We start from the raw sequence: 14620 nt of genomic DNA, 5'->3' as shown, positions 1-14620 counted from the left end.
ATTGGTTAAAATCATTGGTCATTGATTTAAAATGGTTATTTTCTTACTCTGTATTAAGAAGAATTCAATATTTACTTTCATATTTAATTCAGCTGCAAAGACATTTCATTAGAGAATTTGTTTTACATTTATTTACACCTTGTTGACCAATTTATGTATGGCATGCACACTAAAATACAATGTTTCTTAAACTGGTTTTTCAAGTTACTTAAGAAGAGAATGTTACTTCAGTCACGTTGTTGTACTTGTGTTTAAGTTGGCTAGTTACACATAAAAAAAAAAAATCGAAATCGAAATCGTGAATCGGTCACATTTTATGAAAAAACCTAGATTTTTATTTTTTGCCATATCGCCCAGCCCTAATATACAGTATCTACTATACTGAATTGAGGTAAAGCACAAATGTAACTTGCTTTATAGCACAAGAAAAAAACATGGATTTTGTGGGAAAACTGCTAAACTGCTAGAAAGCAAAGGAGAAAACCGTGTGATCAAGGAGAAAATACTCTCCTTGTGTAGGGATCAGTAAGGTTAACAGGAAATCTAGTATAACAAAAGACTGAGACTACAAGTAGCCCATGGTGTGATCAAGAAAGGTGAAGCTGTCAAGATCTTTAAGTTTGGGCTATACTGAAACATTTTAAAAAAAATTAAATGTCTTTAATATCTAATAGTGACATCTTCATAATTTTCACAATAACAACTGTGGTATGCTTAAAGTCAAGAAAATAATGTGGCCATGGGTAACTAAATACAACTTCATAATAGCTAAGGTTACGCAGACATTTTATTTACAATAAGAAAGCATCAGTGTTCTGGGTAATCAATATGCAAACATTGGCACTGGATGTAAATTAGAACATGGAGAAATATTCAATATGGATATAATTCTTATACATACTAGGCTGAATATACAGTTGTTAATGCACACAATAAACTTATTAACTACCTCTCTCCTTCAGCCCTCCTTCTACCCCCACCCCCACCCTCGGAACTACCAACAATGAGATAAAACTGCTCACATATGTTAGTAGGAGCCCAATAAAGACTCCTTCATGACAAACATAAGAAAACATGAAACCCTGATCCAACCATGAAAACAATCTCCATTTCTTTGACAGACTCACCAAAGACAGAAGAAGATCAGAGCAGGAGAGAGAGGAAGGTGGAAACCCAGAAAGGAAAAACATACATTTCCATTTTACATGCCGAACACATGTTGAGATGCTGACAGAACAAGAGGAATAAGGTTCCTGGCTTTAATCGGTTGCCTTTGATGGAAATCAGAAGTGTAATGTAACATCGATTGATATTACCATTGTAATTTAAAAGCAATTTCGCCAGCTTTTTTTCACCTTGCATTCATTGTGCCTGTCTCTCTCCTACTACCCATTTTTCACTCACATTTTATGGTGTGTGCACACATCGGCAAGTGGGTAGTCTGTGGATGGAAGGTCACTACAACCAGAGGCCCGTGTCTCATTACATGCTAAGCCTTCTCCTGGCAGTGTGTCCTAGCAGGCAGCCCACTTTATTTGCATGGCACATAGGGGAAATAAACTGCCTTTTCCGTGTGCATTTCCCACCTCTGTTTCTGTAACATCAAGCGCATTCTTTTCTAGTTCAGCTTATACTTTCTCCTTCCTCAGACCAAAACAACTGATATGGTATAATTTCAGAAGGCAGCAGTGATTCATTTGTACTGTTTAGAAAAAGAAATTGGGATTGTACCATACTCACACCCTTCTATATGTTCTTAAAGCTTTCTCACTATTTTCAAATCTGTCCTATAAGAGTCAACTCACATAGGAACAACTTTTTTTCTTCGTGAGCAAAGCAGATCAGAGCAAAAAAAAAAACAATTACATCCAAGTGGAATCAAAGTATCTCAAATCTCAAAGTGTGAAAAGACAAAGGTAGAATGTAAAAAAAACAACAACAAACAAAGTGGTTTCTGTTTGGAACACCAAGGTTGTTACAAGAAGAGCCATTGGAAAAATGGATAAAGGAGAGAAGCCTTGGGCTTCATGGGTCTGGGTGTGATTCCACTGGGGTTGGATCATTAGTAGTCATAGACCTGGTAGAGTATGGAGGGGTGCACTGCTACACTTAATTTGGGCTCTTTAATAACACACTTTATGAATTCAGTCATGTTTGCAACCCTCTTCCTTCGACACAGTGTGAGAGACATCAGTGGATCTCATTTCAGGCCGACAAGATTTCAGATTCAATTAACTCACTCATGCAGCACCACCTCCTCACACAGCCTCCCCACGTGCCATGCTTCAGGGTCTATCTTGGAGCACTGCGTGATCATTCTAAACCTAATTACTCCAGGGCGGTCTGACGTAGGCCCAGTGCTGCCCAATCACATTTGCATCGAGTGGCCAAAAAAGCAGAGGAAGTGCAAAGCCCCCCAACCATCTCTCATTACTGCATGGTGGTTGAGGTCGCAGAGCACCCCCTCCTCCCCCTCCTTAATCCTCATCCCTCAGCATCTCCCTACATCTCAGTGATTTACCCTGCCACAATTGGACAGTGACATCTAATTTCTTGACACAAACAAGTTGTTTTCTCTGTTTTCTAGTGTTGCTCCACTCTGTGACAGTGGCGCTAACCCTGTCGGTGGGGACTTGTTACTTTGAGCTGGTAGCTGTTTGTCCCCCTGCTGTGCCTCTTTAGTTCATGAATGGCAGGGGAGTAATAAAATGCTGCACACAGAGGACATTTTTGTGGAAGAGTTTGGAGTGTGCCCAGCAAAAATGACCCCTATAAAGTCGAAGGATCCTGCACCGTCTTTGAAGATGCAGGTGGGAGTTTTTCTCAAAAGATGTTTTTTTTTCTGAGAAGATGAAAAAGCTTATCCTCTCTTTGTATGGTACCCTCAGTGACATGATATTTCATTTAGCTGTGTAGCCATTTGAAGGTGATATTAAGGTACAACCTTGCACCTGGCAAAGCTGCTAAAAGCAGCAAAAAGTTCACCATACAGGTCTGTGTGAAATATTTATCTGTGACAGGGGAAATTTGTGGCTCACTTTACTATTGCCCACTCCACAGGGAAGTTAAAGGCTTGGGCCAGCAGCACAAAAGTGCCTCTAAAGATTACAGGAAGTTATTTTGTTGCTCACACATTTCAAGGGAGTGAATCATGGCCTACATGGAGACTAAAGAAAAGCACTTCCTCACAAGTGGCTATCATGATGCGAGCTGATATTTATTCTTTCATCACCATCCACAGGCCATGATGTGTTACTTAGTTTTTTGTCATGTAATTATCTTCTGCTGCACTCATATCCATTCTCACATACAGCTCCAGCTTGATGCTGTGCCCTGTGATTGCCTTTACTACATCACCATAGACATGATGAGTGAGGCAGAGCAAAAGAAAAACAATTATAATTTTCTCTCAGATTATATTCAGCAGATGTCAGAGCCCACCTGTGGAGGCAGCTAATTACTGTCTCCAAATCAACTGTGCTATAATACTACAAGCATATGTGAGCATTTGAGTGGTGTTTGGGAGGGTGGAGGCGACTAGGGGTGTATTTTGATCCAGCAAGCACCCTCTGTGTGGTCTGTGTGTATACATTTTATAAAGCCAGGCTAATGTGTGTCATGTCCATATACTAATGATGAAACCAGCTTACCCTCCAACAACTGTTTGCATTCACAAGCAGAAAGATTTATATGGTATAAAGACATGGAGCGGCACAGCAATGTGCTCTCATCTTACACATAATCATCCTTTCATGGTGTGGTTCATATAGCATATTCTAGGCACACTCACACATGCATGCAAATGCACATGCACACTCATGCCAAGTCGCCACACTCCCAGCACACTTCCATGCTGCCTAAGAATAATAAAGACTGAAAGTTAGAAAGCATCCAGCGTTTACTGTTTTCCACCCACTCGACACCCCTTTCTTCTTGAGTGGGGCTACATCTGCTGAGAGGAGCAGGCAGATGAGTGCCCAGGGGAGATCGAGGTTGGGAGGATGTTGGGGGTGGGGGGGCAAGGCTGTCACACTGGGCTCCAGTGCCGGATGATGGCTCAGCATGAGGCATACTTTATCAGATTGGTGGGGAAGGTGGAAGAGGGGGCTGGGATGAGGAAGCACAGAGAAGCAAGGATGCCAGAGCCCATTAACACAGTCTTTTCATCTGTACACACATGCAAATTTACATGCTCATTGAAACCGCTCAAACACACACATACAATGTACAAAAAAAAAAAAAAAATCACCAGAAATCCTCAATTCTCCCTCCAGGCAGACTGTACCACAGTATGACTGCCACAGTGAAAAGCTTCCTTCTCTCCTCCCCCTCTCCCTTTCCCTTTCATCCTTTCCCATTCTCTCTTGGTGCCCCAGTTCACTTCATTGCACACATTCTCTCTCTCCTTCTCTCTTCCCCCACCCCTTCCACCTACCTGGCCCCTCAAGCCCTCATTTTGTAGCCTTCACTTGCTTATCTCATTCATGTACTGTTCTTTTCTTACATTTTGATATATTTCCTTCATTTCCATAATTTCTCAAAAAAAGACATATTTACAGACATTAAAATGTATTTAGCTGCAAAAATATAAATGCAAGAACATGCATAACATTCTGAAGATGAATATGCACACATGCTGCAAAATGCAATGGATCTATACCAGAGTCAAATTCCTTGTGTGTCCGACACGCCTGGCCAATAAAGCAGATTTTCACAGTTGCTAAAACAATAAACCCCATTCTCTGAACCAAATTCTCAATAGCCAAAACCAATTTGTCAAATAAATCACTCTTTCTGCAAATCCTTAAACAAGTTTAGGCAGTTAGACACTGTTTGCAAATCTCATGCACTCTTTTTGCTAAACTCTAAACACATTCTTACTCACTAAAACACAATTCGCACTGTGATGAACTTGTGTTGCAAAACACTAAACAGAGGACAGCAAAACTTAAACACAACTAAAGCACAGTTGTCATCGTTTATACACAATGATTCAAAATTGTTCACACTTGTTTCTAATTATATGATGAGAAGGTACAAATCATAAGCCCATTCAAAGTGCACAGATGGCACGAGTGCATCCATCAACTATGGATAACAATATGAGAGGTAGAGGAATATGAGGTGATGGACAAAAAGGACAAGGAAGAGTAAGACCAAGAACAGAATGAGTTCCTTCCACCATACAGCACTTTCCTTAACCCAACAGAAGAGCTTTAATCTGCATGGCGGTGGAAAGTCTATGACCAAAACCCATATACCAGGGAAAATCTCTTACAGGCAAAATTTCTTACAGGCATTGGAACTGGCCTGTAGTGACATAGACGTGCAGTCTTGTCAAGGCTGGATCTGCCACACCACAGGATTTTTTACCCATTGTCTGGGAAGGGACAACATTGCCTGTGACATAGATGAAGCCCTCTGGCCGGGCCCAGCTCAAAGACATGATCTTGAGGCAGAATAATTTTTCTGATGTGTTTTTTTTCCCCTTCTTGTTCTTCTTTTTTGATTGTAACATGGTTTTTGGTAAATTCACCATACTTATGTGTGATTTCTTTTGTTTTGCGTGTTTTTTACTATATACAATAAACTTTTATTTTTGTAACTACATGTCCTGGATGCGGTGTTCTCCATTATTTGATCTAGTGTCTAATGAATGAGCTGCAGTGTGTATATGACTGACTTATGTGTCTATGATCTGAAAGCATTGTTTGATTTTGAGTGCTGGTGACATTATTTTGGAGCAATTGCTTGATTTGGCCAGATGAGTCAGAGGTTTTGTAAATTTAGTTTGAGTATTTGGATTTGTGTTTAAGGTTTTGAGAAAATGAGTGGTGGTTTCAAGAAACGTGTTTTAGCAATTCAGAAAAAACTGCAATCTACTAGAAAACATGAAGATAAATAATTACGGACACAGGGATACAGACAGAACATTGCTGATTATACATTTGCCAGAATGAATCCAGAGAGGAAGGGAAACTGGGGTTGTGACTGCAGTTGCTTTGCTTTGGGCTTTAGGCAGTTAATTTTGTTTCCATCACACACTTGTACCCTTTCTTGCACTCAAAGTATTCATCTCACAGACTCTCCTTGTATCCTCCCTCTTGCTCCCTATATTAAACCATCCTCCTTTCCTCTAGCTTTAATGTAAATGCACTCCCAATCAGGCTGTCCATTAAGCTGACGTGACCTACACATTCATCAGGCTGTCAAAATGAGCTCAAATTGCAGTGTTCTACAAATTGAAATCTCCTTAGTGGGAGAACGTGAATGTACTGTACATGCATGTGTGAAAATGCAGGAAAAAATGAGTGCCTGTTTATTTTATGCAAATAAAACCACGATGACAAGCTACACATGGAATTAACCCAATCAGGATATGCTTCCGATGTTTTGATGCTATGGTGAGAGCTCCCATGGGAAACCTGCTAATTGTAATAATAAATTCTATCCATAATCCTGACACTGTTAGTTACCTCAGCCAAACCCTTTGTCGTGTACAGCAAAACTTGTCCATGAAATTACTGTTAAAACTATAGTGAGACACAGATATTTCACTTTCTCTCACATCCCCTTTGACCTCTAGGCATTTCAAAGCACCAGATTTTGCCCTTTCCAATAACAAGTTTACATGTGTTTTAGTATCCAGTGACACATTCATTTTCACCTCAGTTTCTTGCTTTGAGAGAATGGGGAGGAGACAGGAAAAAGACAACGGGAAATGTGTGGCTGTGGGTGTGAGGGTGTCACAGTTTTAAGTGGAAAATAGTTTGAGGTATCCACAGGTGGCAGGTGCAGCAGAAAGAAATAAATAAAGACAAAGCTTGAGAATCAGAGAAGCATGTTGGTTCAGGAAGTTGTCTGTTCATGAGACACAGGGCCTGGTGTTAAATGCATGGAGTGTTAGTGAGGCCTGTCACGTGCCAATTCTTAATAATCACCTTTATTTGGCCAAGTATGTTCCACACACAGAATTTGTTTCTGTTACAGAACAAAGACAACCATCTGCGGCGCCAACTCACACCGATGGCTCTAACCATAGGGGCATCTTGGCGGTTCAGTGTCTTGCCCAAGGACATCTCAACATGTGGACTGCAGACACAGTGATTCGAACCACCAACCCTCCGGTAAGGAGACAACTGCTCTACCCACTGAACCACAGTCGCCCAGTTGTGGTGGTGGCACTGAAAAACCTCTGTTAAACTGGTGTTAAGCTAACCCCTCTGTATTGCATCTTTACCTATTTACAGTGAACCTAAAGAAAGACAGCATAATGCCAGCATCCCAGTGTTACAGGTATGATATTTAACATGATGTCCAGTGTAAAATATAACCATAGATATAACACAAATGTCAGAAAGCATACTGGAAACATTGTTGCTTTCAAATCAACAATGGCAGATGAATAGAATAGAGAAGTGCTTTGCTCATCTTGCACATTTACTTTATCAAAACACACACCCTCAAGCCACCGCTCTCCTTTTACATAGAGCCAGTGGAGCAAGTGTCCCAATTAAATTTTTTTTTTTTCAATTGCTAATACACAGTGCACCCAAAGTGCAAAACACCTCACACAACCTGCAAAATGAAGCCCTACACAAAAAAATACAAAAACATTAATCAAAATCAAACTTTTGCATCAAATGTCATGACCAAAGTTCATGACCATAGGTGAGAGTCGGAACGTAGATTGACCAGTAAATCGAGAGCTTCGCCTTACAGCTCAGCTCCTTCTTCACCACGACGGACCGGTACATCGACCGCATTACTGCAGAAGCTGCACCGATCCGCCTGTTAATCTCCCGTTCCATCCTTCCCTCACTCGTGAACAAGACCCCAAGATACTTGAACTCCTCCACTTGAGGCAGGAACTCTCTACCAACCCGAAGGGAACAAGCCACCCTTTTCCGACTTTTCAGCAAAAAGCATTACGTATGTTAAATTGCAACATGGTTGCAAAGCAGAAATTGTGTTTAGAGTTTTGGAGAGTTGAGCTGGGTTTTTGCTCCCTGAGTGTCAGTTTTGTTAATTGTGCCAAGTGTGTCATTTTAGTGATTTATAAACTGAAACACAAAAAACTGCATTTACCTCCCATGGGAGAATAAAGCAGGCTCAGCGCTGACCTGTCATGCTGGCTTGGTACCTTTTATACAGAGCAGCAAGGCAGAAAATTGGAGGAATAATTCCACCTTAAGTGGACAGTGTAAAAAGGGCTAAAATAATGAAGAACATTGATGAGGCTAAATAGGGTATGCCGTGAACTCACATGCACTGTGTAAATCATACAGAAGCCACTGATCACGAAAAGCACACAGCCACTCAAAGGTTTATCAAATGCATTGACTGCATGTCACAGAGTTAAAAATTTGCAGCTTAAAGTTTCACTTTTATTCCATCCAGAACACCTGTGTAGATTCTGGTGAACATGTGTGTACTGTATGTGCTCATGCCTGGTGTGCAACAGAATGTGTGCTTGTATGAGTCGTTATGCATTTAGTTAAGTAAGAAACCCACAAGAGTGAGAATAATGAGAGATAAGCGAGCTCCCCGCATTCCTCAATTGTGACCTCAAAACATGCTTGTCATGTTTATTGTTTATTATCAAGCCTTGCCATGCAATATGCTAACTAATGCCATTAAACTAATCTACATGAAAACAATTTATGGCACAATAACAGCCCACACTGCCTCCATTATTAATTTATGGCACATTCAAAGGTGCACGGAATTGAATTAATTAATGTGCCTCCCCCACTAATTTTGGATACATGCAGGGTATTTGCTTTCATCTTGTCTTTTGACATGTCTCTTCTAGTATTGTATATGTACCCAATTTGTGGTCCTTGGGTACATGAGGGTAAAGATCCACAGCAGGCGTGAGTGTTGCTACATTGCTAAGAAATAGTTGACATAGAATCTTTTGCTGTTCTTTTAATTGATGAACAAACATGACTACCCATTGCCTCCCAAGCCAGTCTGCCTCAAAATTTCTTCCATTGCATAGTGATACAACCACTCGATAAACAAGCCACAGGCAACAATCCTGGCATGCATTTGATTTTATCATCTCCAAAGATCTTCTATCCAGAACCTCAGTTCACACATTAACACCCAAGGATCTTTATTATTGTCTGCTGGTTAACAAAATGCTGAGCGTGTTTGGATAGGATGTGCACACACATGGGATTATGAATAAAACATGTTGCCCTTATTAAAAATAATCTAGCTCAAAAATGCCAGCAGGCCTTGAGGTCGATAGCTCCCCCACTCCCTCTGTCTCATAGAGTTCAAGGAGAGGGATCCCTGATTAGGACTGGCAACATCCAGCGAATGCATTCAAATTCTGTATGATCCAGCACTGAAAGTGTTCAGTAGAATTAAATAAAGCAGATAGCGACTAGTGCTCCAGGCGACACTTGGGCGAACTTGCTTTGGAGTTTAAAATGAGTTCTATCTTTGTTCCTACCTGAACATGCCACCCAGGCCCTTTAGCACGCCTTTCTTGGCTTTGCTCTTGTCCTTGTCTTTCTCCTTCTCCTTATCCCTTTCAGGTGTCTTCTTTTCCTTCCCTCCAACCTCGTTCCAGTCTTTCCGTTTGTCATCTTTGGAGAGTTCGCCATTCAACCCAGGGCTCACAATGAGGTCACTGCTGGTAGACATCGACTCAAGACCTGATCGGCTACTTTCTTCTGTATCCTTGTCCACTGAAGGGAAGAGATAAGAAGGATGGAGAGGATGTTAAATACAGATACTGAGAGGAAAGGAGAGGAGCATACAAAGTGTAAGTTGATAAAGGTAGACAAAAACTTCAACTTCCACTTCACTCCACATACACCAAACAAATCAGTATGATCTCAATCAGCACCTATTTTTTTTTATAGTGAACCTTTAAAAGAATGTCCCACAAGGTATGACAGCTTTAAACAAAACACACGGAATTCATCCTCCTCATTAGAGCAACATCTATCTACACTGAACTCCTCTGAGAATACTGTTCAGTAGAACATATTTTCACTTAGCTAAAAGGCTGAAGTTATTTCAAATGTGTAAATTTCACACATCTCAAAAACTAACCTTTTTTCCCCCCATTTTTGTTGCATTTTCAGTTGAATATGAATCTGGTTCTTAATTTATGTGTGAACTAATTTATAACCATCAAACTCCTTAGGTGACATAGGGTTGATTAAACCCAAAGTTTCCATCACATCTAATCAGAACTGATGTGCAAAATGTAATTAATCTGTCAGTAATTATACATTTAAATAATCTTGAAAAAGACTCTCAGGGATCTTAATTGCAAATGCAGTGTACTCCAGAATCAAAATAGCTTTTATCTGTGCGGTATCTCTCGATCTGAGGCATGAGGTAGATGTCCTTCAGATTACAACTTATTACAGTCTTGTGTGTCATTGTCCAAGTCGGAGGAAAGAAATGTCCTATTGGTGATTAAAAACGGGGGAAAGGATGCCGCAATGTATTTTCAGCATACAGGAGGAGACATTTCAAGGATGAACAGTTGGGTTTTTGTTCTCTTGTCATCTGTGGCACTATCAGCTATCGCCTTCAGCTGCCATTTTAGAGGAAATTACTGAAACAGAATCTCAACACAAAGTACCATAAAACAGAGAGTGAACTGGTGGGTGCTCAGTTATGTAGTTTATTGCTGTATGTAACTACTCCCTTCCTTTTCTCAGAATCGGGAGCAGGCTCTGGATGGGTATCAGATTTATTGCTCAATTAGCTGCCAGCATATCATTCACTTAAGAGCAATGGCAGCAAAAAGCAGCCGTGAGCTTTATCTGACTATTTCAATGACTGAGACTCTGATTAGCAGCAGTGCTAATGTGGCTATTCCTTAATGATGCCAGTCTGCAGATAACATATTAAACAAAGAGCACTGGGCATGTGTGTTTGTATGTCTGTGTGCATGGGAATGAGTATCTGTGCATGTAATGTGGGTTCTTTACACTGGGTCTTACAAAGGCCTCATATTAAGTTAGAAGCCAAACTAACTTGACTTTTATAAATAAATGCAACATTGTCACCATTTATTTTTGAGTTTTTACAGTTTTTCCACAGTTGCTAAAACAATAAACCCCATTCTCTGAACCAAATTCTCAATAGCCAAAACCAATTTGTCAAATAAATCACTCTTTCTGCAAATCCTTAAACAAGTTTAGGCAGTTAGACACTGTTTGCAAATCTCATGCACTCTTTTTGCTAAACTCTAAACACATTCTTACTCACTAAAACACAATTCGCACTGTGATGAACTTGTGTTGCAAAACACTAAACAGAGGACAGCAAAACTTAAACACAACTAAAGCACAGTTGTCATCGTTTATACACAATGATTCAAAATTGTTCACACTTGTTTCTAATTATATGATGAGAAGGTACAAATCATAAGCCAGTTCAAAGTGCACAGATGGCACGAGTGCATCCATCAACTATGGATAACAATATGAGAGGTAGAGGAATATGAGGTGATGGACAAAAAGGATGAGGAAGAGTAAGACCTTCCACCATACAGCACTTTCCTTAACCCAACAGAAGAGCTTTAATCTGCATGGCGGTGGAAAGTCTATGACCGAAAGCCATATACCAGGGAAAATCTCTTACAGGCAATGGAACTGGCCTGCAATGACATAGACGTGCAGTCTTGTCAAGGCTGGATCTGCCACACCACAGGGTTTTTTGCCCATTGTCTGGGAAGGGACAACATTGCCTGTGACATAGATGAAGCCCTCTGGCCGGGCCCAGCTCAAAGACATGATCTTGAGGCAGAATAATTTTTCTGATGTGTTTTTTTTCCTTCTTGTTCTTCTTTTTTGATTGTAACATGGTTTTTGGTAAATTCACCATACTTGTGTGATTTCTTTTGTTTTGCGTGTTTTTTACTATATACAATAAACTTTTATTTTTGTAACTACATGTCCTGGATGCGGTGTTCTCCATTATTTGATCTAGTGTCTAATGAATGAGCTGCAGTGTGTATATGACTGACTTATGTGTTTATGATCTGAAAGCATTGTTTGATTTTGAGTGCTGGTGACATTATTTTGGAGCAATTGCTTGATTTTGCCAGACAAGTCAGAGGTTTTGTAAATTTAGTTTGAGTATTTGGATTTGTGTTTAAGGTTTTAAGAAAATGAGTGGTGGTTTCAGGAAACGTGTTTTAGGAATTCAGAAAAACTGTAAAATGTAACAAGACATAAAAGAAGCTATTCTCTATATGAAAAGCGGAAGAGAGCCTTTAACAGCAGACATCATCCATAGCAATTTAAATGACCCAAACAGAGAAAGACTTGGCTCAGTTGTTGAAAGCAGGGCTGGCCGAATATACAGTACTCAATGTATCGCAGCTTGTTCTATGTGGGATGTAGTAAATGACTATTTTGCAAACATCAAGTACAAATTATCGCAGTTTTTTGAAGCCAGTGGCAATGAGGTTTGCTTTGGTGTTTTGCTCCTCTCTCTCTCCTACGGCTCCTACTTTTTCACAAGCCTGGTTTCCACCTAAATGTGAAGCAAATCCTTGATAGTTTGAAAAAAAGAAAAAACTAAGAAATGCAAATTAGGTGTTTATCAATCAAGTGGTCAGAGCACAGATAAACTACGCAAGTTTCGTCTGAAGATGGCAGCATAGGCAATGTGTCATACAATGGCTGTGATCAAAAGTAGAAGTAGAGGTTACAACCCAGAAACAAAACAGAGAAACTGGTAAACAGAGAAAATGGAGAAGTCTGGCCAAATTATTTTCAACTGGGTAACTTGTACTTCTCTTTGATCTCTTCCTTGGTCCACACACACCTGCTTTCAGCCATGGTTGTTTCATTTGTTTTGTGAAATTGGAAAGACATCAGCAGCTGAAACAGCCATCACGTGAGTTCAGTGTTTGCTGCGTCAGAACTTATTCGGCAAATGTCCCAACTTTTTCACATACAGTAAGTCAAAAACCACCTCAAGCAAGCATAAAAACATTTTTGTGAATTAGAAGATTTTTTGAATTTTGGCATTTGCATCACATTTTTCTGATGCAATACTTCAAAATGCACCAGCAACAGACCAGTGATGTGTCAGTTGCAGTCGGCTGTATGAGATGACTCCTTTACATGGATAACGTGAGCCAGCTTGTGTCTGAGAGCTGGTTTCTTTCTTCCTTTCTTTTCTCCTTTATTATGCTTTAATTTATACAAGACAAAATAATAGGGTGATCTTTTCGCCCCACTGCTCGGCCACAGGGACTCCATGCACTGATTGAATGCTGTGTTGATGTGTCTTAAGTGCAAACACTCACATGTTATGACACGGATCATATCATTAAAAGAGGTGGGGGGCAGAATGTAAAATTTGTCGAGCAAGATCTGCTAACAACACACCAGAAACCACTCCTTATTGTTCTTTGCCCCTCTCGTCCTATTTCACTACAGCATGAACTATGGATGCCTGGTTGTGGCAAACAAATGAGATCCACCCAAATTTCAGCTCATCATGCTGATGTATTCAGCCCGCCTTCACCTGGTGGATCAGGTGGTTTAGGCTTTTATTTGCATTTGCACCTTACTACAGAAAAGCAGAACTGTTCATCACTTTACTATAAGTCTGCCATTACACTTTCCTGCTTTAATAATCAAGGACATATAAGATGACCCGTCAGAGAAGACAGACAAAATTGTCTTATTCCAGCATGTAAAAGAAGGGATTTGTGCCTTGTACTGTATATTTTCCTTTTTTCTTTTTCATTTCCTCATATGATGCACAACTAAGTAGCAAAAGGGGATGTGCATTTGGCCCAGCAGGATATCTTGTGGGGACACATTTTCTTTAGGTGATGCCACATTCTTTTATGTAAATAAAAGTCTGGGAGCAGAGGAAGGCAGAGGCTTATCTGTCAACTTTGACTATTAACCTCAGTGACGAGCACAGACTGGCTGCTTTTATCTAAATTGAAAAACAGAGTTATTTGAATATCATGAGGGAGAATGCAATATAGCGCGGCAAAGGAAATCGGTTGCTTTCCCCATTTTTCTTTGCTGAGATAAGACTGTATTTAGTGGATTGCTAACAGAGCTTATGAGAACAAAGCGTTTCAGGCAAATAATTCCTTCTTTTTCAAATGCCCCCAGCTCTGTTAATGGAATCTTTTAATGGTGAATATAAATTTATATCAAGTGATGACTCTTGTGGTGTTGCAGTGTTATTACCTGTCACAAAATGTAAGACAGCTGTCTCTCTATATTCAACTTGTCTTTTGTCATCAAACACCAAGTAAGAATTGATATATTCACTCAAACAAAATATGGCGAGTCTTTTTTCTTCTCTTCATAGTTAAGCATAAACTAAAGTGATCTTGGGTTGTGTCCAAAACCTTTTCACTCATTCAGTTCTCCCTATATAATGTACACTAAGTAGTTCACTACATAGGCAATAGTAAACTGAGATTTGGGACGCTTAATGATTATTGCCATTTTTCATTATTGCTAGTTACTTTCGGCTTTTCCCGTTTTTAGGGGTCACCACAGCGAATCATCAATGTGACAATTCGCATGTTGACATTTGGCATGTGTTTTACGTCGGATGCCCTTCCTGACGCAACCCTGATTTGAACCCGGGGCGC

At 40.1% G+C, this 14620-nt stretch overlaps 1 protein-coding gene across 1 annotated transcript in view; it reads right to left on the bottom strand.

Annotated features, from left to right (window-relative positions):
• Positions 1–14620, bottom strand: part of LOC109965141 (partitioning defective 3 homolog) — a 428297-nt gene that overhangs the window by 135687 nt on the left and 277990 nt on the right. Inside the window, exon 20 of the mRNA XM_020608934.1 lies at positions 9467–9704. Coding sequence (XP_020464590.1) covers positions 9467–9704 — 238 coding nt within the window. The remainder of the gene's footprint in view (positions 1–9466; positions 9705–14620) is intronic.

This window comes from Monopterus albus, unplaced genomic scaffold, assembly GCF_001952655.1.
Source record: "Monopterus albus unplaced genomic scaffold, M_albus_1.0 scaffold96.1, whole genome shotgun sequence".
Lineage (NCBI taxonomy): Eukaryota > Metazoa > Chordata > Actinopteri > Synbranchiformes > Synbranchidae > Monopterus > Monopterus albus.
The sequence above is the reverse complement of the archived record's forward strand: the minus strand, read 5'-3'. Positions and strand labels throughout refer to the sequence as shown.